The sequence below is a fragment of the Blennius ocellaris genome (genome assembly GCF_963422515.1).
Source record: "Blennius ocellaris genome assembly, chromosome: 7".
Lineage (NCBI taxonomy): Eukaryota > Metazoa > Chordata > Actinopteri > Blenniiformes > Blenniidae > Blennius > Blennius ocellaris.
The window spans coordinates 496,224-520,009 of NC_137656.1; the positions used below are offsets into that span (position 1 = coordinate 496,224).

At 40.2% G+C, this 23,786-nt stretch overlaps 2 protein-coding genes across 2 annotated transcripts in view; both read left to right on the plus strand.

The window, feature by feature from the left end:
- ncaph (non-SMC condensin I complex, subunit H) overlaps nt 1-8,110 on the plus strand; it is a 19,744-nt gene extending 11,634 nt beyond the window's left edge. Inside the window, 5 exon segments of the mRNA XM_080498922.1 lie at nt 3,951-4,097; nt 5,292-5,402; nt 5,483-5,559; nt 6,725-6,800; nt 7,897-8,110. Coding sequence (XP_080355048.1) covers nt 3,951-4,097; nt 5,292-5,402; nt 5,483-5,559; nt 6,725-6,800; nt 7,897-7,956 — 471 coding nt within the window. The 3' untranslated portion in view covers nt 7,957-8,110.
- Nucleotides 8,111-12,724: 4,614 nt separating this feature from the next.
- Nucleotides 12,725-16,897, plus strand: vamp8 (vesicle-associated membrane protein 8 (endobrevin); the record flags this gene model as incomplete). Its single annotated transcript, XM_080498943.1, has 3 exons — nt 12,725-12,815; nt 15,818-15,985; nt 16,703-16,897. The coding sequence occupies exons 1-3, from the start codon at nt 12,801-12,803 to the stop codon at nt 16,895-16,897; spliced, it is 378 nt and encodes a 125-aa protein (XP_080355069.1). The 5' UTR covers nt 12,725-12,800.
- Between the last annotated feature and the right edge of the window lie 6,889 nt (nt 16,898-23,786).

Below are 23,786 nucleotides of genomic sequence, written 5' to 3' on the forward strand. Positions count from 1 at the left end.
TTCAGTGCATTTCTGTAGTTTTAATAGAATTCCGGTAGAATTTTTCAGGATCGTATAAAAGCACAATAGCTCATATTTTCCCCTCAAACGAACTCGGGAGGTTTTGACAGGAAACTGCTTGTGATTGAATTAATTCTCCCGTCAGTCCCCAGATTAACTTGTTTACATTCCAGCCGACGGCCTGAAAATTAACTCATTTTAACCGTCTGACGAATGAGGTCGGATCCTGCTGTTGTGTTTTCGTCGCCATGGCGACGAGCATTGGACCTTTTTGACTGGGGGAAAAAAAACTAACTGCTGCAGAAGCACTTTGAATGATCAAGGTTCTATAAGTTCTACCAAGAGGATTGTGGTTCCGTGGCTCAGAGCTTCTTATAGAACGACCAAGTCAAAGTGATCTACCCACTAAAACATATATTTATTTTCAAATATATTGAGGATTCTACGGAGCCCCTCTGGTGACATTGGTGAAAAAAAAATGATTGCTTAATAACGCGTGGCCACGCGTTATTAAGCAATAATTTTTTTTTCACCAATGTCACCAGAGGGGCTCCGTAGGATTCTTTATATGTACAATGTGTAACGATGTACCTTGCAAAGCCGTACGAGCCAATATTGTACAACACGACATAATTAAGCTATGAACATTTTCTGTAATTACCTGAGTTTACTCTGACGACCAAAGCTTTCTCTCGTTTCAAAGAACAAAGCGAGGACCTCAAACTTGCGCTAACTCGCTTGACTAGCTTGTTAGCTTTGCCACACTTGGCGTCGTTGTTTGCGCGGCGACCTGATGCTGCGTTCGATTGTACTCGCAGGAAAGAAGGTGACTTTTATTTGGGTTTTTTTTCACACGAAAACACATTGATAATAAAAATGCAGCTAAACTGAGCATAGAGAATATTTCACCTTTTTATTTTTCTATATTCTGATAATCATATTTTCATGGTGCTTCAGTAACTTTGTGTGAAATGTGAAACGTGTTTTAAGCTCCGTTTCTCTCGAGTGAAAAATCTGTTGTAAAACTACCACAAACACACAAAGTGACAAAAATGTGTTTTAAAATCACCAGAAAGAACAAATATCACATAAAAATGTTTTAAAATCACCAGAAAGACCAAATATCACATAAAAATGTTTTAAAACCACCAGAAAGACCAAATATCACATAAAAATGTTTTAAAACCACCAGAAAGACCAAATATAACATTAAAATGTTTTAAAACCACCAGAAAGACCAAATATAACATAAAACTTTTAAAATCACCAGAAAGACCAAATATCACAAAAATGTGTTTTAAAACCACCAGAAAAACCAAATATAACATAAAACTTTTAAAATCACCAGAAAGACCAAATATAACATAAAACTTTTAAAATCACCAGAAAGACCAAATATAACATAAAACTTTTAAAATCACCAGAAAGACCAAATATCACAAAAATGTGTTTTAAAATCACCAGAAAGACCAAATATAACATGAAAAAAACATGGTGAAAACAAAGTCCACCTCCCATTCCTCATGAAAGCGACACGTTTTCATCTTCTCACTTCCCGGTGATTTTAAAACACATTTTTGTGATATTTGGTCTTTCTGGCCACTCATGTTTGACGACCAAAACTTTCTCTAGTTTCAAAGAAAAAAAACGAGGGCGTCAAATTTTGCGCTAGCTCGCTTGACTAGCTTGTTAGCTTTGCCACACTTAGCGTCGTTGTTTGCGCGGCGACCTGATGCTGCGTTCGATTGTACTCGTAGGAAAGAAGGGGACTTTTATTTGTTTTTTTTTCTCACACGAAAACACATTGATAATAAAAATGCAGCTAAACTGAGCATAGAGAATATTTCACCTTTTTATTTTTTCTATATTCTGATAATCATATTTTCATGGTGCTTCAGTAACTTTGTGTGAAATGTGAAACGTGTTTTAAGCTCCGTTTCTCTCGAGTGAAAAATCTGTTGTAAAACTACCACAAACACACAAAGTGACAAAAATGTGTTTTAAAATCACCAGAAAGACCAAATATAACATAAAACTGTTTTAAAATCACAAGAAAGACCAAATATCACATAAAACTGTTTTAAAATCACCAGAAAGACCAAATATCACAAAAATGTGTTTTAAAACCACCAGAAAGACCAAATATCACATAAAATGTTTTAAAACCACCAGAAAGACCAAGTATAACATTAAAATGTTTTAAAACCATCAGAAAGACCAAATATCACAAAAATGTGTTTTAAAACCACCAGAAAGACCAAATATAACATAAAAATGTTTTAAAACCACCAGAAAAACCAAATATAACATAAAACTTTTAAAATCACCAGAAAGACCAAATATCACAAAAATGTGTTTTAAAACCACCAGAAAGACCAAATATAACATAAAAATGTTTTAAAACCACCAGAAAAACCAAATATAACATAAAACTTTTAAAATCACCAGAAAGACCAAATATAACATAAAACTTTTAAAACCACCAGAAAGACCAAATATCACAAAAATGTGTTTTAAAACCACCAGAAAGACCAAATATAACATAAAACTTTTAAAACCACCAGAAAGACCAAATATCACAAAAATGTGTTTTAAAACCACCAGAAAGACCAAATATAACATAAAAATGTTTTAAAACCACCAGAAAGACCAAGTATAACATTAAAATGTTTTAAAACCACCAGAAAGACCAAATATCACATAAAACTGTTTTAAAACCACCAGAAAGACCAAATATAACATAAAAATGTTTTAAAACCACCAGAAAGACCAAGTATAACTTTAAAATGTTTTAAAACCACCAGAAAGACCAAATATAACATAAAACTTTTAAAATCACCAGAAAGACCAAATATCACAAAAATGTGTTTTAAAACCACCAGAAAGACCAAATATAACATAAAACTTTTAAAATCACCAGAAAGACCAAATATAACATAAAACTTTTAAAATCACCAGAAAGACCAAATATAACATAAAACTTTTAAAATCACCAGAAAGACCAAATATCACAAAAATGTGTTTTAAAACCACCAGAAAGACCAAATATAACATAAAACTTTTAAAATCACCAGAAAGACCAAATATAACATAAAACTTTTAAAATCACCAGAAAGACCAAATATCACATAAAAATGTTTTAAAACCACCAGAAAGACCAAGTATAACATTAAAATGTTTTAAAACCACCAGAAAGACCAAATATCACAAAAATGTGTTTTAAAACCACCAGAAAGACCAAATATCACAAAAATGTGTTTTAAAACCAGCAGAAAGACCAAATATCACAAAAATGTGTTTTAAAACCACCAGAAAGACCAAATATAACATAAAAATGTTTTAAAACCACCAGAAAAACCAAATATAACATAAAACTTTTAAAATCACCAGAAAGACCAAATATCACAAAAATGTGTTTTAAAATCACCAGAAAGACCAAATATCACAAAAATGTGTTTTAAAACCACCAGAAAGACCAAATATAACATGAAAAAAACATCGTGAAAACAAAGTCCACCTCCCATTCCTCATGAAAGCGACACGTTTTCATCTTCTCACTTCCCACTCATGTTTGACGACCAAAACTTTCTCTAGTTTCAAAGAAAAAAAACGAGGGCTTCAAATTTTGCGCTAGCTCGCTTGACTAGCTTGTTAGCTTCGCCACACTTAGCGTTGTTGTTTGCGCACTTAGCGGTGACCTGAAGGTCGGAAAAATTCCGCCGTCATCCGACGCTGCGTTCGATCGCACTCGCCATTCGGAAAGGTAAATTAGTTTCATTACACCAGCGTCTATTTTTTTTTTTTTTCTAATGTCATGTGATCTACTGTTACGACCTTTGCGATGGACTGGCAGATCGCGATCGACGTATTGAAGCGCCCTGGTCTAAGTCGTTGGGAGAGGATTGTGGTTCCGTGGCTCAGAGCTTCTCCCGCCGTCCGTCCGCTTGCAGGGCGGCGACAGCGACGACGACGCCGCCGACGGCTTCGCCGGTTCGGACGAGGCGCCGCCGTCGGGCGACAGCCTGGCCGGGCCGTCGCAGGACCTGGAGGGCGTGTCCACGTACGGCGAGGACGACCTGGTGCCGGAGCCTCACAGGGTGAGACCAACACACACAGGCTTCACTGCACTGGTTCACACAGTGGGGACCCCCTGGTGGTCAGCGGCGGTACTGCAGGGGGGGGCTTGATGGGGCTACGGGAATATGTAGAGAGGAATAAATGTATAATCATAATTAAATAATCAGATTAACGTGTCATCCATTTATTAAAATTGGAATTAAATATGTCATTAGTTTTACATTAAAAAAAAAAAATTCACTATAACTCATTTTATGGTCTAAATGTGGTAGAATTGAATAAATCACTATACCATTGAATAATTAATTAAATATGTCATTAGCTCAATAAAATTGGAATTTAATCTATGAATGTGTCGTTAAATAAATCATTAATTTATACTAATGTCTGTTAATTATATGTAAAATTGAAGGTGAGTTTAACAGATAAAATAATCACTAAACCAGGAAGTAATGAATAAATACTGAAAAAATAAAGTTTTATACATAAGATGATTGGGGATTTTAATGAATTAATGACACGTTTATATATTTGATTATTTAATGGTGTATTTATTTACTTGATTTCATTTTGGCACATTGAGACCATGAAACAATTGATTCAATCGACTTTTTTAAAAAACATGAAATTAATTGATATTTCAATGGATTCATGACACATTTGTTTATTTAATTCCAATTTTTATAAATGAATTAATTATTTAATAACTTTTTTCATTTTGGCGCATTTAGAGCATGAAATAATTAAATAGTTTTTTTTTTTTTTTTACATAAATTCATTGATATTTAAATGAATTAATGACGCATTTGTATATTTAATTCCAAAATTAATGAATTAATGACACATTTAAATAATTATTTAATGGTGTATTTATTTATATAATTTTGGCAGATTTAGTCCTGCAAAGATATGACTGGAAATTAACGTCTTGGCGTTTTTAATTGAAAATAATAATTAAAAAAAATGTCTCCCAATAAAGACCATTTTGAGTCAAAGGAGCTCGGAGAAATTCAACCAAGCTTTTTTTTTTTTTTAATTGGATCACGGTCAATTAACATTAAACACAGTTTTATAAGAAAAACACAATTATTTCTGTCTGACGGAGGCTTTGATCTCCAGACTTTGATCTCCAGACTTTGACAAGAGTTCTACATGTGAGACTCTCGTATTTGACGTCGGTGAACGTCGTGACTCTAGTTGCTCCGCGTCTGCAGGTCAACAAGATCGAGATCAATTACGCCAAGACGGCCAAGAAGATGGACATGAAGAGGCTGAAGAGCTGCATGTGGACGCTGCTGACCGAGAGTCCAGACAAACCCCCCGAGGTACAAAACAACGAAAAAACACCCGGCCGGGCGATTCGCCGTCGCCTCAGCTAACCGACTAACCGCTTCCTGCCGCGCAGGTGACGGAGTCCGGAGACGAGGTGGAGGTGGGCGGCGACAAAACCTTCAGCCAGACCACGAAGACGCTGCATCAAAGGTACCGGCGCCGTCGTGATAATAGAGCTAGAACAGGTAGAGCGCGAACCTCGCGTCTCCACGGCAACCAACTTTTTTTTTTCCCGCGGTTATTTAGGATTTACTCGGAAACGTTTTGCCGTCGACGTCCCGAAATCTAACCGACTGATCGTCCCCGAAGATTTGATCCGATTCAGGTTAATAGTTTTTGCGAAAAGTTGGTGAAATGCACAAAAAACCGATCAGTAACCTAGAGCTACGCTTGGTAGAGCGCTTTTTTCACGGCCACATTTGATCGCAGAACCGAGCTCGCTTGATAGCCGTTAGCTCATACGGATGCTCGCAGAACCGAGCTAGCGTGATAGCCGTTAGCTCATGCGGATGCTCGCAGAACCCAGCTAGCGTGATAGCCGTTAGCTCATACGGATGCTCGCAGAACCCAGCTAGCGTGATAGCCGTTGGCTCATACAGATGCTCGCAGAACCGAGCTAGCGTGATAGCCGTTAGCTCATACGGATGCTCGCAGAACCCAGCTAGCATGATAGCCGTTGGCTCATACGGATGCTCGCAGAACCCAGCTAGCGTGATAGCCGTTGGCTCATACAGATGCCCGCAGAACCGAGCTAGCGTGATAGCCGTTAGCTCATACGGATGCTCGCAGAACCGAGCTAGCGTGATAGCCGTTCGCTCATGCGGATGCTCGCAGAACCGAGCTAGCGTGATAGCCGTTCGCTCATGCGGATGCTCGCAGAACCGAGCTAGCGTGATAGCCGTTCGCTCATGCGGATGCTCGCAGAACCGAGCTAGCGTGATAGCCGTTAGCTCATGCGGATGCTCGCAGAACCGAGCTAGCGTGATAGCCGTTAACTCATACGGATGCTAACCGGCCTGGCAGGGAGCGTCTCTATGGCAACCGGCGCTGATCTCCTTTGAGCTTCTCTCATCTGCTTTGCATGGGACTTTTTTTTGTTTAGTTTTTTTGTTGCAGTTTTGATGTTTTTTCTCCGAGTTGATATTTTTGTATGCATATTTAAAAAAAAAAACAACTAACTAAATAAACACAGGCCAAAACATAGACCTTGCCCTCAACCCTGGTTGCCGCCGGTAACGGCAGCAGGAGTGCGGCGGTGGGTTGAGAAGGTACTGGATGTGGTGGAACCTCTGGTGGAACCTTGTTTGTGCTCCAGGTTGCCCGGCAGCATGTCTCAGAACCTGTCGGTGCCGCTGGCCTTCGTCGCCCTGCTGCACCTCGCCAACGAGAAGGTGAGACCACACCTTCAGACGTTCTACACACAAAAAACGAGTAGAAAACAACTTTTATTTGTTGTTGTTTTTTTTTACATGAAAACACATTGATAATAAAAATGCAGCTAAACTGAGCAGAGAGGATATTTCACCTTTTTTATTTTTTTTAATTCTGAAAAATCATATTTTCATGGAACTCCAGTGACTTTCTGTGTGAAATGACGTGTTTTAAGCTCCGTTTCTCTCGATGTGAAACAATAGAAAAGTGTTTTAAAACAACCACAGAGACACAAAACAAGCGAAAAATCTGTTGTAAAACAACCACAAACACACAAAGTGACAAAAATGTGTTTTAAAACTACCAGAAAGACAAAATATAACACAAAAATGTGTCAAATGTGCAAACGATACAAAAATAACGTAAAATCATCACAGTGACACAGAAATGTTGTAAAACCATCAGAAAAACAATGAAATAATAAAATAATAATACTGGTATCGTACTGGGCCCGATACTGGTATTGGACTTGATATAGTTATCGGTATTGGGGCCGATACCAGTATTGATATTGGGGCCGATACCAGTGTTGATATTGGAGCCGGTCTCAGTATTGATTTTGGGGCCGATGCCAGTGTTGATGTTGGGGCCGATACCAGTATTGATGTTGCGGCCGATACCAGTATTGATGTTGCGGCCGATACCAGTAGTGATATTGGGGCCGATACCCGTATCGATATTGGAGTCGATAGTAGTATCGATATTGGGACCGATATTGAGGCCGATGCCAGTATTGATGTTGGGGCCAATACTGGGGCCGATACCAGTGTTGATGTTGGGGCCGATACCAGTATTTATATATATATATATATATATATATATATATATATATATATATATATATATATATATATATATATATATATATATATATATATATATATATATATATATATATATATATAGTAAAAATACAACTAAACTGAGCATAAAGAATCTTTCACCTTTTATTTTTTTTATTCTGAAAGTCATATTTTCGTGGGGCTCCAGTGACTTCCTGTGTGAAATGACGTGTTTTAAGCTCCGCCTCTCCTTCTGGTTTTGTTTCCCGATCAGAACCTGGAGCTGGTGAAGGTGGACGACATGTCGGACATCATCATCAGACAAGGCCACTGAGGCTCACCTTCATCTTCCTCTTCCTCCTCTCGTCCCTTCTTTCATCTCCATTGTATCCCTTTGATCCCCCCAAAACATGTAATAATGACCCTTTTTAAAAGTTGCGCCTGCTTCTCTTCATTATAGTGCAGCTTTTGTCTTTTCTTGTTTATTCTGTTACTGTCCACGTGTCTTTTGTAGATATTTGCTCAAAACCGCACAAGCTGTTTCCTGTCAAAAAGAAATAAAATGTTGGGTTTTTTTTAAAGGCAGAGTGTCGTGTTGTTTTTTTGTTTTTTGTTTTTTGTTTTCTTTCCCCACAGGGTAGGACGTCTTTACTTGACGGACGAGTTCAGGTTATTTTCAGCCTGCAGAGTCGTGACGAAGGCTCCTGAGCCTCGTCATCGTCGTCGTCGTCAGACCTGGGCGGAGGTGGAACCGGTCTGGTGGGACGCTTGGCTCCACGCCAACAAGCGGCTCCGGGGCAGTGGGCGGAGCCAGCGAGTGTCGGGTGTTACGCACGGAAACGTCCCCAGTGGCAGATGATGCTGTGGACGAAATGGTGACGCTTGTCGGGATTCTAGTTATGGCTTGTCTACGTACAGTGTGTATATATATATATATATGTATGTATGTATATGCACATATATATGTATATGCAACCTTTATGACCAAAAGAGCCGTTTTCCAAACTTTATCAACATTTTCCGCCAAATTAAAACGTCTCTTGCAGCAAAACGTGTTAAAAATCTGACGAAGTAAAAAATGTAAATACAGTAAATGAACATTGATTAAGTGTCGCAGGAACAATTTAGATGTATTTTCTTAAATTTTTAGCCATTTTAAAGGTTTTGGTCTATTGATTTTCCTTTAGACATTTTATACAGTTCGACTATTTTAGTTTTAACTTTCTAGCCGCAGTTTTAACTCTTTTTTTCTGTTTTGTCTTTATTTGTATTTTTTTTTAATTTCCCTTTAATTTCTTTTCTCTTTTTCCTTAGATTGTCTATTTTCACTTTTTTTCCTATTTTCTCATTTATTTTTCTATATTTCTATTTTATCTTTTTTCTTTCTTTAGCTTCACTAGCATTTTTTGTTTTGTCTTATTTCCTGTTATTTTACTTTTTTATTTTTCTCCTGAGATTGTCTTTTCTCTTTTTCCTTAGATTGTCTATTTTCTCTTTTTTCCCTATTTTCTCATTTATTTTTCTTTATTTCTATTTTATCTTTTCTCTTTCTTCTTTCTTTAGCTTAACTTGCATTTTTCCTTTTCTTATTTCCTCTTATATTTTTACTTTTTAATATTTTTTCCTTAGATTGTCTTTTTTCTTTTTACCTTTTTTGAAATGTGTTCATTTTTTTCTATTTTTCTATTTTTTCTTTCATTAACTGTACTAGCATGTTTTGTTTTTTTGTCATTTCTTTTGTTCTTATACTTTTAAAAATGTTTCCCTTTTAATAATTTTTTTCCTTTCTTTTTCTACAAATGTTTCCGTATTTTTAAATGTTTCCTCAAAGCCATGGCCGGCACTTTGCAGCAGTTTTACACAAATCATCTTTTTTCCGTCGTGGAAATTTGACCATTTTTGAAAATCGGTGCAAAATACAAATAAAATAAAGCTGTAAACAAAAAGTAAACGTCCGTTTCAGAACGTGAAAAGAGATCGTCGAGCGTCGCTGATCTCTGGATCGCAGGAATGTGATTCTGCTCCGACGGACGTGAGAAGCAGTTTTCAGATCCAGAGATAAACTGATGAGAACTCGGATTCACACTGGAACTCGTTTTTCTTTTTAACCCTTCGTGTGACGCTCAGGATGACGACGTTCAGACGAAATCATCAAAGACTTGAAATCAATTTCTGCAATTAAAAATTGTTTAAGCTTCATTAATGAATTTTTGTCTATAAAATCAGTTATTTAGAAAGAATTCAACCCGGTTTCTTTTCTCTCTCCGCATTTTCCCATTAATCTCACAGTAAACAACACTTTTCTAAACTTAAGCGATTTTAATGAGAAATGTAAAAGTTAAGCGATTTTAATGAGAAGTGTAAAAGTTAAGCGATTTTAATGAGAAATGTAAACGTTAAGCGATTTTAATGAGAAATGTAAAAGTTATGCGATTTTAATGAGAAGTGTAAAAGTTAAGCGATTTTAATGAGAAATGTAAAAGTTAAGCGATTTTAATGAGAAATGTAAAAGTTAAGCGATTTTAATGAGAAGTGTAAAAGTTAAGCGATTTTAATGAGAAATGTAAACGTTAAGCGATTTTAATGAGAAATGTAAAAGTTATGCGATTTTAATGAGAAGTGTAAAAGTTAAGCGATTTTAATGAGAAATGTAAAAGTTAAGCGATTTTAATGAGAAATGTAAAAGTTAAGCGATTTTAATGAGAAGTGTAAAAGTTAAGCGATTTTAATGAGAAATGTAAACGTTAAGCGATTTTAATGAGAAATGTAAAAGTTATGCGATTTTAATGAGAAGTGTAAAAGTTAAGCGATTAATGTAAAAATTAAGCGATTTTAATGAGAAATGTAAAAGTTAAGCGATTTTAATGAGAAGTGTAAAAGTTAAGCGATTAATGTAAAAATTAAGCGATTTTAATGAGAAATGTAAAAGTTAAGCGATTTTAATGAGAAGTGTAAAAATTAAGCGATTTTAATGAGAAATGTAAAAGTTAAGCGATTTTAATGAGAAATGTAAAAGTTAAGTGATTTTTATGAGAAATGTAAAAGTTAAGCGATTTTAATGAGAAGTGTAAAAATTAAGCGATTTTAATGAGAAATGTAAAAGTTAAGCGATTTTAATGAGAAATGTAAAAGTTAAGTGATTTTTATGAGAAATGTAAAAGTTAAGCGATTTTAATGAGAAGTGTAAAAATTAAGCGATTTTAATGAGAAATGTAAAAGTTAAGCGATTTTAATGAGAAATGTAAAAGTTAAGTGATTTTTATGAGAAATGTAAAAGTTAAGCGATTTTAATGAGAAGTGTAAAAATTAAGCGATTTTAATGAGAAATGTAAAAGTTAAGCGATTTTAATGAGAAATGTAAAAGTTAAGTGATTTTTATGAGAAATGTAAAAGTTAAGCGATTTTAATGAGAAGTGTAAAAATTAAGCGATTTTAATGAGAAATGTAAAAGTTAAGCGATTTTAATGAGAAGTGTAAAAGTTAAGCGATTAATGTAAAAATTAAGCGATTTTAATGAGAAATGTAAAAGTTAAGCGATTTTAATGAGAAGTGTAAAAATTAAGCGATTTTAATGAGAAATGTAAAAGTTAAGCGATTTTAATGAGAAATGTAAAAGTTAAGCGATTAATGTAAAAATTAAGCGATTTTAATGAGAAATGTAAAAGTTAAGTGATTTTTATGAGAAATGTAAAAGTTAAGCGATTTTAATGAGAAGTGTAAAAATTAAGCGATTTTAATGAGAAATGTAAAAGTTAAGCGATTTTAATGAGAAATGTAAAAGTTAAGCGATTTTAATGAGAAGTGTAAAAGTTCGGGTTAGGGTTATCATTTTTATCATCATATTATCATTTTGTCATTTTATAAATTCCAGAGGTGAAATGAGACGAACATAAAAGTTCACCTGGAATATTTGGTGGATGAGGCGACGCTGGTCAGATGAACAGGGAGTGGAAGGATTCCTACGGTGGCCCAGGAGGGTCAATGCAGCTGCAGAAGTCGCAACAATAAAAGTCACAGCAAAAGCCACAATGCAACAAGAGCTGCAACACGAGTGTTTTCAAAAGTAAAACTTCTTTTTTTTTTTTTTTTTTAAGGAAAAGACAGATTGTGTTTTGTCCCATCTCCATGGAAACGGTGGGAAACGCAATCGTTTTCAATGTTTTTGTCGAGTTCCTCCTCGGGAGCCGTTTTCAAAAAGTTGTGTTTTCAGTGACTCTGAGCGCCGTTGTTGTGTAAAGCGAATCAAAATGCTACAAAAGTTTCCCGAATTCTCACTGTGCAATACAACACAGTAAAAAAAAACATGAATAGGTAAAAACAATAACAAACAACTGGCCCTTCAGTGTAAAAGCTGCATGTTTTCTTGTGTGTTCTTCCACATCCATACAGTTTTAGTTATTTTCTTGTAATTTTTTGATTTTTTTCCTTGATAAAAGTGTCACGAAACCAAAATACTGTGATTGGCGATACATAAATAAAACTATTAGGAAAAAAAAAATCATTCAGAATTTTTTCCAATTTTTTATTTTATTTTTTAATTAAAAAAAATTAGAATTTTTGTCAAACAAATTTCTGTTTCACTTCCTGTTTAATACTTTTTTGAGTGCCAAAGCGCAGGAATTACTATCCTCAGCAGTCGTTTGATTTTATTATTGAATTTCATTATTATTATTATTATTATTATTATTATTATTATTATTATTATCAGTTATTATTATTATTATTATTATCATTATTATTATTATTTATTATTATTATTATTTTGTATTATTATTATCATTGTTGTTTATTATTATTATTGTTATTTCTTTCCTTTTATTTCGGACACGTACCGGAAGTGAGAGGCCGGAACACGAAATTCCTTCTGGAATTTCCTGGTGTCTTTAGTTGTTTAACCCAAAAACAAACCGGAAGTGATGGCCGTGTTTCGGCGCGCTTGACTGCTGCTGCGCGAGGAGGAGGAGGAGGAGGAGGAGGAGGAGGAGGAGGAAGAGTTCACTTTGAGAGAAGAAACATCCAAAAGCAGGAAGTTGAAGAAAAGAGGAGAACGTGACGGAGGAGCGTCGAACTCGAGTCTCAGATCAAGAAGAAGGATTTAATTATTATTATTAATATTTTTTTTTAAACGAGGTTTTAAAGTAATTCCAAAGGAGTCGCTGGGAGTTTTAATCCACCGACATGGACGCGGATCCGGTAAGAGACTCGGCGCTTCGCCTCCATTGTTCAACAGGTGCAGCAAACAACGACGAAATAAACGATCCCGGGAGAAAACGACGTCTCGAACGAGCTTTAAAAGTCGTTTTTAACCCCCCGGAGGTGGAAGTGTCTCGAGTTACACGATCGCCCAGTGTCAGGAAATAAGCGTTTTAAATCGCTTTAAAATCCGCTTTTAATTTATCGAACTTTAAAAAATAATAATTTTAATCTGAAATGTTTCATTTTAGTTGTGTGGAGTTTGTCCCTAAGCCTGTAAACTTTACTCATCGTGAGGCAATTTACTCCTTTTCCTCCTCTGTTTACACACTAGTTGTACCTTTACGTCATTGTTAGTAACGTAACGCGGTGAGGGTTGTATTCGAGTACACGCAGGCCCCACGTTTACACAACGCTTCAAGTGAAAACGCATCGATTTTTTGCGTTTTATTTTCTGAAAAGTTTTGAGCGATTAAATGGCAGGAACAGTGAAGTGGGTGCAGTGAGGCTGAGCGGCCGCCAGGGGGAGCCGCTGCTGGCTTTTATACTGAAACTACACTCAACCTGCACGCAGAGAAAGAAACGCGTCAATACAGGCTGAGCATTTTTTTTAAAAGTTGCATTGTCTTCTGGTGCCACGGAGACGGAGTGTTTTTCAAAAAGTTCTACCCCCCCTTTACATGGAGACTATTTTCGAAAGGTTCTGCCCCCTTTACATTGACTGTTTTCAAAAAGTTCTACCCCCCCATTTACATTGAGACTGTTTTCAGAAAGTGCTCCTCCACCTTTACGTGGAGACTGTTTTCAAAAAGTTCTGTCCCCTTTTTACATGGAGACTTTTCAAAAAGGGCTCCTCCACCTTTACATGGAGACTGTTTTCAAAAAGTTATGCCCCTCCACCTTTACATTGACTGTTTTCAAAAAGTTCTTCCTCCCCTTTACATTGAGACTGTTTTCAAAAAGTGCTCCTCCACCTTTACATGGAGACTGTTTTCAAAAAGTTATGCCCCTCCACCTTTACATTGACTGTTTTCAAAAAGTTCTTCCTCCCCTTTACATTGAGACTGTTTTCAAAAAGTGCTCCTCCACCTTTACATGGAGACAGTGTTTTCAAAAAGTTCTGCCCTCCCTCCTTTACATTGACTTTTAAAAAAGTTCAGCTCCCCTTTACATTGAGACTGTTTTCAAAAAGGTCTACCCCCCCTTTACATTGAGACTGTTTTCAAAAAGTGCTCCTTCACCTTTACGTGGAGACAGTGTTTTCAAAAAGTTCTGCCTCCCCTTTACATTGAGACTGTTTTCAAAAGTTCTGCCCCCTCTTTACATGGAGACTGTTTTCAAAAAGTGCTCCTCCACCTTTACATGGAGACTGTTTTCAAAAAGTTATGCCCCTCCACCTTTACATTGACTGTTTTCAAAAAGTTCTTCCTCCCCTTTACATTGAGACTGTTTTCAAAAAGTGCTCCTCCACCTTTACATGGAGACAGTGTTTTCAAAAAGTTCTGCCCTCCCTCCTTTACATTGACTTTTAAAAAAGTTCAGCTCCCCTTTACATTGAGACTGTTTTCAAAAAGTTCTACCCCCCCTTTACATTGAGACTGTTTTCAAAAAGTGCTCCTCCACCTTTACGTGGAGACAGTGTTTTCAAAAAGTTCTGCCTCCCCTTTACATTGAGACTGTTTTCAAAAGTTCTGCCCCCTCTTTACATGGAGACTGTTTTCAAAAAGTGCTCCTCCACCTTTACATGGAGACAGTGTTTTCAAAAAGTTCTGCCCTTCCTTTACATGGAGACTGTTTTCAAAAATGTCTGCTCCACCTTTACATGGAGAGTTTTCAAAAAGTGCTCCTCCACCTTTACATTGAGACAGTGTTTTCAAAAAGTTCCACCCTGGGAGCGATTTTCAAAAAGTTGTCTTCACTAAACGAGCGCCCAAAACACAATGAAAGTTTTGTGTTTTCACTTGAAAACTCGTCTTGTAGTTGATTTACAGATAAACGATTGAGGATCAATAATACTGATTTCAAAGTAAAAGTATATATAATTTGTTACACATTTCTACTAAAAACCTCCAAACGTATCGTCTTTGTGTTTCGTTTTGGGAAAACAAAACCTCTCAAGTCGTCCAAAAAGAAATAAAAAGAAGACGCAGAACGAGAACGTTGTAGAACCACCGTGAAGACACAGCGTGTTGTGAAACAATCTGAACATGTTGTAAAACATCCGCAAACACACAGAACAAGTGAAAGATGTGTTGTAAAACCACCAGAAAGACAAAATATAACACAAAACGATACAAATAAAAAGTAAAATCATCACAGTGACACAAAATAAGACAGAAATGTTGTGAAACTACCAGAAAAACCATAAAATAATAATACTGTTATCGTATTGGACCTGATAGTTATCGGTATTGGGGCCAATACCGGTATTGATATTGGGACCGATACCGGTATTGATGTTGGGGCCAATACCGGTATTGATATTGGGACCGATACCGGTATTGATGTTGGGGCCGATACCAGTATTGATGTCGGGACCGATACCAATATTGATGTTGGGACCGATACCGGTATTGATGTCGGGACCGATGCCGGTATTGATGTTGGGACCGATACCGGTATTGATGTTGGGGCCGATACCGGTGTTGATGTTGGGACCGATACCGGTATTGATGTTGGGACCGATACCGGTATAGATGTTGGGGCCGATACCAGTATAGATGTCGGGGCCGATACCGGTATAGATGTTGGGGCCGATACCGGTATTGATGTCGGGGCCGATTCCGGTGTTGATGTCGGGGCCGATACCGGTGTTGATGTCGGGGCCGATACCGGTGTTGATGTCGGGGCCGATACCGGTATTGATGTCGGGGCCGATACCGGTATTGATGTCGGGGCCGATACCAATATTGATGTCGAGGCCGATACCAATATTGATGTCGAGGCCGATACCAATATTGATATTGGGACCGATTCCGGTATTAATGTTGCCCCCCCCCCAGGAGCGAGGAGAAGGGGGCGTGGCCCCGGAGTCCCAGGACAAGGTCCAGACCCTGAGGGACCAGGTGGACGGAGTGAAGAACATCATGACGGAAAACGTGGACCGGATCCTGGCCAGAGGGGAACGGCTGGACGACCTGATGGGGAAGTCAGAGGACCTGCAGGCCGGGGTGAGACAGCACTGATCACTGTATTGATCACTGCACTGATCACTGCACTGATCACTGCATTGATCACTGGATTGATTGGTTGAATGATCACAGTATTTATTGATTGATCACAGTATTGATCGATTGATCAGATTAATAAACTGACTTCAGTTAAGCCGATTTGTCATCAACATTAAACAACTATCCTGTATTTATTTATTTATTTATTTATTTATTTATTTATTTATTTGAGTTTATAAACCCAGGAAACCAGGCTGATTTTATCAAAGTTTTAAATTCATGAAAACATTTTTCTGCTTCCAGAAACTTTTTCTTCAGTTGAAAAGTCGCACTTTTTAATTTTTAGAAACACACTTTAAAGTTTTTAGGTTTTTTTTTTTTTGGTTTGTTCGTTTCTCTGCGAAAACTTCACTTGTGTTGCGGATGTCCGTTTCCACGGCGACGGCGCTCAGAGCCTCTGAAAACACAACATCCCGGTGGAAACGTGTTTTTTTTTTTTTTTTTTAATTGTCGGGCTACTGAGCATGTGCAGAGGAGGGGGAGGCGTCGTCTCGCCCCGTCGCCACGGCGACGACCCCGGCAGGGCGCTGCTTTCAAAAAACGTTGTGTCTGAGCGCCGTCGTCCGTGGAAGGAACCCGGCGAACGCCGCCGGCGCCGAGGCGCCCGGACGCCTTTTGTCCCGTCGGCGCGTGACGCTGGTTTCCATGGTTACGCAGGCGCAGCACTTCAAGCAGACGTCCCAGAAGGTGGCGAGGGCGTACTGGTGGAAGAACGTGAAGCTGGTGGTGGTCATCGTGGTGGTGGTGGTCGTCATCCTGCTCATCATCGTCCTGCTGGCCACCGGCGTCATCCCCACCGGGGGGGCGCCGCTGCCCCCGGTGGTCAACCCCACCCCCAAGCCCACGCCCTGACGGGGGGGGGGGCGCACCCCGCCACAATAAACCTGCCGAGACGCCGCCGATCAACTCCCAGGGTCGTTTTGGTTTCAGGCACTTTATCCACCGACTCCTGCAGCTCTACTCCTCCTTCTTCTCCTCCTTCTACTCCTCCTTCTCCTCCTCCTTCTTCTCCTCCTCCTCCTCCTCCTGCGGTTCTTCACAGCAGCGAACAGGAAGTCCGACGATTGTCGACGTGAAGAAATCATCCGTTTCTTTTTGTCTTTTTTTTTTGTGTAAATTAAGTCGTGGAGTTTAAAACCGCACTTTTTCCTCCTTTCTTTTCTTTCTTCCCTCCTTTTTTTGTTTTTACCTTTTTGTTAATTTCCCCTTTTTCGCTTTCTTTTTTTTTTTTTTATATTTTTCCTTTTTTGTTTTTTTGTTTTTTCACTTCTTTTTCACATCCTTTTTCTTTTTTCTTCTTTTCCCTTTTTTTATTTTAATATTTTTTACTTTTCCTTTCTTTTTTTTCTTTTATAAATTTTTTCCTTTTTTCCTTTTATTTTTGCCTTTTTTCGCTTTTTCTTTTTTCTTTCCTTTTTTTCCTTCATTCTTTTTTTTCCCTTTTTCTTCCTATTTTCATTTCTTTTCTCCTTTTTTTGTTTTTCCCTTTTTGTTAGTTTCTCCTTTTTTGCTTTTCTTTTTTAAGATATTTTTGCTTTTTTATTTTTTCACTTTATCTTTTTTCTTTTCTATTTATTTTTTGTTCTTTTCCCTTTTTTATTTAGTTTTTACTTTTTCTTTCTTTTTTTCCCTTTCTTTTTTATTAATCTTTATTCATTTTTCCCGTTTTTCCTCTTTTCTTTTTTCACTTTTTCTTTATTTTTGTCCTTTCTTTTTATTCATCTCTATTTTTTCCTCTTTTTCTTTTTTTTTCCTTTTTCTTTTTATTCATCTTTTTTCATTCTTTTCCCTTTTTTCATTCTTTTTATTTGAACACCAAGCGATGTAAAGAAAGGAGACCAGGCCTCGTATTTCCACTCGTCTGTGAGGAAAAGAAAAACTGTAAAACGGAGTTTTAATGGTTGTTGGGAGGTCGAAATGTCTTTCTGTCCGTTTTGTCCTCCCAGACGCCTCCAGTGTCTTTATATAAATCTACGTGTTAAATTATTTTACGCACAGAAAAGCATCTGTTACTGGAAAACATCCCAACGTTTGGATTCATGATTAAATTGAACTTTGTCCACTAAGCCTGCTCACACACTTCTCCTCTGCAATATTAATAGTAATAATAATATTAGTACTAATAATAATAATAACTTCTTCTTCCTGCTTCAAACGGCCAAAACGCTTCTGATGTAAATAAGTAAAAACTTTCTGATCTGTTTATTTTTCCCCCGTTAATAAAAAGTGTCTTTTTCTCTGGATTCACTCCAATTTATGTTTTATTCACGAGGATTTTCAGTGTAAAAGGTTAATCCAGACTGACGATCGCTGTTTCTAGATGAAGGTTTGAAACGATGAACAAAGTGAGTCGTTTCTCTGGGATGCAGCAGTTTCACGTTTTGTTTTGTTTTATTTGTTTCCATCGTTTCCAAACTCCTCCTCGCTCACGTGACCGGAATGTTCTTCTTCTTCTTCTTCGTGTCTTTTGGTATTTAAGGGTTTTTAATGATCTTTAAACTTGAAATAAATAATTTACCACAGCAGCGGCGGCCTGTGGTTGTTTTGTGCGGCCGCCACCAGGGGGCGGCAGAGCGCCTGCCTCGACATCTCAGTACATGAAGTCACTTTTCTCCACAATAAAATGTTTTTTTTCATTGGAAAAACAAACCCATGTGTAAATATGAAACATCCAACACGACGATATTTCAATTAAGTATTTGGTTGAACTCAAGTCACCATTTTATAGTATTTTATTCCAACAAAATGCTCATTTTTATTCCTTAAATGTGATTTTAAACCACAAGTTCTACATTTATAATGTATTACATTATTCCTCTTCCACTACAAGTGATATTATATCCATGCAGTTCTATCTATGTTCTATAAATAGAACATTCTCATCGAGGTACATAAATACAGTTTTGTTTTTCTAACATAACTTCCCTTCAAAACACACTGGAAAGAAGAAAATTATGAAAATGACCAAAAACTGACACGAGATAAACACGAGGAAATAAAAATCAAGTAAAAAATGTAAAGTTTTTTGTTTTATTTTGGGAGAAGAAAAAATTTAAAGTCAAAGGAAAGAGAAGATAATAAAAAATATTTAGAGAAGAAGAGAAGAAATTAAGGAGAAAACAGAAAAAGATGAAGAAAAACTGGAAAAATCACAAAAGAATTAAAAAAAAAAAATGAGAAAGAAAAGAAGTAAAAAAAATGGAAAGTAGAAAAAAATGGGAAAAAATAGAGGAAACTGAGGAAAAATAAGTAAAAATATATATTTTTAAAAGACTATCTGAACGAAAAATCAATAAAATAGTATCAAACTTTATAATTTCCAGAGGAAGTGAGGTCAGTCTCCTCACTGGCCTGCACTTCCGGTCACCGCCAGCAGAGGGCGGCCTCCTCGCTGGGATTTCCACCTGCAGTGCAGTGAAGCGCCGGCAGAGGGCGCCACGGCACCAAGGAGTCACAACAACAGGCTCAGGGGAGGCGAGTCTGGGGCACAAATGACATGAAATAACGAGTTCAGATTACAGATTACAGATTACAGCTGGTTTTCCTCGTCTGAGCTGCACGAGGGGAAAAGTGCCGCTGCCTCGTGTGACCCCCCCCACCCCCCCCCCCCTCATGTGACCCCCCCCTCCGCCTCGTGTGACCCCGCCTCCTGTGGAAAAATGTGACTATTGATTGGACGCCATGGCGACGGGTTGTCGTTGACCTCTGACCTCCATGGATCCGGGCTGCAGGACTTTCCGACTCGCCCGCGGCCCGGGTCCATATCGCATGAGAGCGGCGCCTCGTTTGGGGGGGGGTGTGTGTGTGTGTGTGTGGGGGGGGGGGGGGTTCAGTTTCCATGGAGACCGAGTGTTTTTAGAAAGTTCCACTTTGGGAATCTAAAACTTGAGTTTTCAGTGGACTTTCGTGTAAAAAGACGCCAAAAACGACAAAGGTAAGGGAAAGGTTGTCGTGGTAACGGGGGAGCGATTCATTCACTCCTCTAATCCAGATTATAGAGCATCTTCCTCCTCTGACACCAGATTATAGAGCATCTTCCTCCTCTGACACCAGATTATAGAGCATCTTCCTCCCCTGACACCAGATTATAGAGCATCTTCATCCTCTGACACCAGATTATAGAGCATCTTCCTCCTTTAACATCAGATTATAGAGCATCTTCCTCCTATAATCCACATTATAGAGCATCTTCCCCCTTTAACATCAGATTATAGAGCATCTTCCTCCTATAATCCACATTATAGAGCATCTTCCCCCTTTAACATCAGATTATAGAGCATCTTCCTCCTATAATCCACATTATAGAGCATCTTCCTCCTCGAACATCAGATTATAGAGCATATTCCTCCTCTGACACCAGATTATAGAGCATCAAAGTCAAATCCAGTGAGAGTACAGAGTACAGAGTATGATACTCAGAGTATGATACTCAGAGTATCATACTCTGAGTATCATACTCAGAGTATCATACTCAGAGTATGATACTCAGAGTATCATACTCAGAGTATGATACTCAGAGTATGATACTCAGAGTATGATACTCAGAGTATGATACTCTGTCACCACATAAACTCCTCGACTCTCTGATGTCAGAGCGACATGGAGGAGAGCTGACTGTGACACGTGCTGAGGAAGATGATGATGATGATGATGATGATGATGATGATGATGATGATGATGATGATGATGATGATGATGATGATGTGGTGATGATGATGATGATGATGTGGTGATGATGATGACGATGATGGTGATGAAGGTGATGCTAATGATGATGATGATGATGATGATGATGATGATGATGAAGATGATGAAGGTGATGAAGATGATGCTGTGTGTCCTGCACTCCAGCTTACCGGCTGATTCTGGCCAGCAGAGTGACTGTTGACCTAATTCAGTCACACACACACACACACACACACACACACACACACACACACACACACACACACACACACACACACACACACACACACACACACACACACACACGATGCATCTCACGTGAGGCCGAGATGAGAGCTTTGGTCTGCTCTCTCTCTCTCTTCATCCCTCTCTCCCTCTCTCTCTCTCTCTCTCCCCCCTCTCTCTCCCTCTCTCCCTCTCTCTTGCTCTCTCTCTCTCTCCCCCCTCTCTCCCTCTCTCTCCCTCTCTCTCTCTAACTGGTTCTATCCAGTTCAGATCTCCTGATTCTCCTCAACAATTCTGCCTTCTGGTTTTTAGCAGTATTAACTTTACTACTGGTACTACTATTAACAGTGTTACTAATACTGGTACTACTACTACTACTGTTAACAGTGTTTCTAGTACTGGTACTATTACTACTACTATTACTTCTATTCCTACTACTACTACTTTTATCGCTACTCCGGCTAATGTTACTACTATTATTACTACTGTTACTACTATTATTACTACTGTTACTACTATTATTACTACTGTTACTACTATTATCACTACTGTTACTACTATTATTACTACTGTTACTACTATTATTACTACTGTTACTACTATTATCACTACTGTTACTACTATTATTACTACTGTTACTACTATTATTACTACTGTTACTACTAATGTTATAACTACTACTGTTATTATTAAAGTTCTTTCGTTGGAGAAACGAACCGTAATAATTCAGTAACCAGTTTAGTACTCAGGACAGACCCCCCCCCCCCTCCCAGTGCCCCCCCCCCCCCTCCCAGTGCCCCCCCCCCCCCCTCCACCCCCCCAGTGATGAGTTTGGACTTTCCTTCAACCAGAGAGAAACAATCATCAGTGTCTCTGTGTCTCAGGACGTTTCCTCTGCTGGTTTCAGACTTTGTGTGTTGGTCTCTGAAGTGACCTCGACCCCCCCACTACCCTCCACCCCCCCCACCACCCTCCACCCCCACCCAGAACAATGGCCTGCCGCCGGCCGGCTCCACCACTTTCCTCCACCTGGCGCCGAACCAACGAGCTCCACATTCATACAGTAGGCAGAACGGAGCGTCTCGTCAACGAGGACAGACGAGGTGGAGGACGAGGTGGAGGAGGAGGTGGAGGGCGAGGTGGAGGAGGAGGTGGAGGACGAGGTGGAGGAGGAGGTGGAGGACAGACGAGGTGGAGGACGAGGTGGAGGAGGAGGTGGAGGAGGAGGTGGAGGAGGAGGTGGAGGACAGACGAGGTGGAGGACGAGGTGGAGGACGAGGTGGAGGAGGAGGTGGAGGACGAGGTGGAGGAGGAGGTGGAGGAGGAGGTGGAGGGCGAGGTGGAGGACGAGGTGGAGGAGGAGGTGGAGGAGGAGGTGGAGGGCGAGGTGGAGGACGAGGTGGAGGAGGAGGTGGAGGAGGAGGTGGAGGACAGACGAGGTGGAGGACGAGGTGGAGGAGGAGGTGGAGGAGGAGGTGGAGGACAGACGAGGTGGAGGACGAGGTGGAGGACGAGGTGGAGGAGGAGGTGGAGGACAGACGAGGTGGAGGACGAGGTGGAGGAGGAGGTGGAGGAGGAGGTGGAGGACAGACGAGGTGGAGGACGAGGTGGAGGAGGGGGGTGGAGGCCAGATGAGGTGGAGGTGGAGGACGAGGTGGAGGACAGACGAGGTGGAGGACAGACGAGGTGGAGGACGAGGTGGAGGAGGAGGTGGAGGGCGAGGTGGAGGAGGAGGTGGAGGGACGAGGTGGAGGAGGAGGTGGAGGAGGAGGTGGAGGACGAGGTGGAGGACAGACGAGGTGGAGGACAGACGAGGTGGAGGACGAGGTGGAGGAGGAGGTGGAGGGCGAGGTGGAGGATGAGGTGGAGGACGAGGTGGAGGAGGAGGTGGAGGAGGAGGTGGAGGACGAGGTGGAGGAGGAGGTGGAGGACGAGGTGGAGGATGAGGTGGAGGAGGAGGTGGAGGATGAGGTGGAGGAGGAGGTGGAGGATGAGGTGGAGGAGGAGGTGGAGGATGAGGTGGAGACGTGATGAGTCAGCAGATTCTAACTGGACTGAGTCCTAAACATTGGAGAGAGAAGAGCTCCGCTCCACCTCCACCTCCCCCGAGCCGCTCCACCTCCACTGAACCGCTCCACCTCCACCGAACCGCTCCACCTCCCCCGAGCCGCTTCACCTCCACCACCGCAGAGCCGCTCCACCTCCTCCACCAAGCCACTCCACCTCCACTGAGCCGCTCCACCACAGCTAAGCCGCTCCACCTCCTCCACTGAGCTGCTCCATCACCTCCACCGAGCCGCTCCACCTCCACCGAGCCGCTCCACCTCCACTGAACCGCTCCACCTCCACCAAGCCGCTCCACCTCCACCGAGCCGCTCCACCTCCACCGAGCCGCTCCACCTCCACCGAGCCGCTCCACCTCCACCGAGCCGCTCCACCTCCACCGAACCGCTCCACCTCCACCAAGCCGCTCCACCTCCACCGAGCCGCTCCACCTCCACTGAACCGCTCCACCTCCACCGAGCCGCTCCACCTCCAACGAGCCGCTCCACCTCCACTGAGCTGCTCCATCACCTCCACCGAGCCGCTCCACCTCCACCGAGCCGCTCCACCTCCACCGAGCCGCTCCACCTCCACCGAGCCGCTCCACCTCCACCGAACCGCTCCACCTCCACCGAGCCGCTCCACCTCCACTGAGCCGCTCCACCTCCACCGAGCCGCTCCACCTCCACCTAGCCGCTCCGGGTTTTAGATACTTGTGTGTATTTTATTTTATTTTTTAAAAAGGAAGCGACTTGCCAGGTGAAGGTCTTGTAGAGTTGCCGACGTT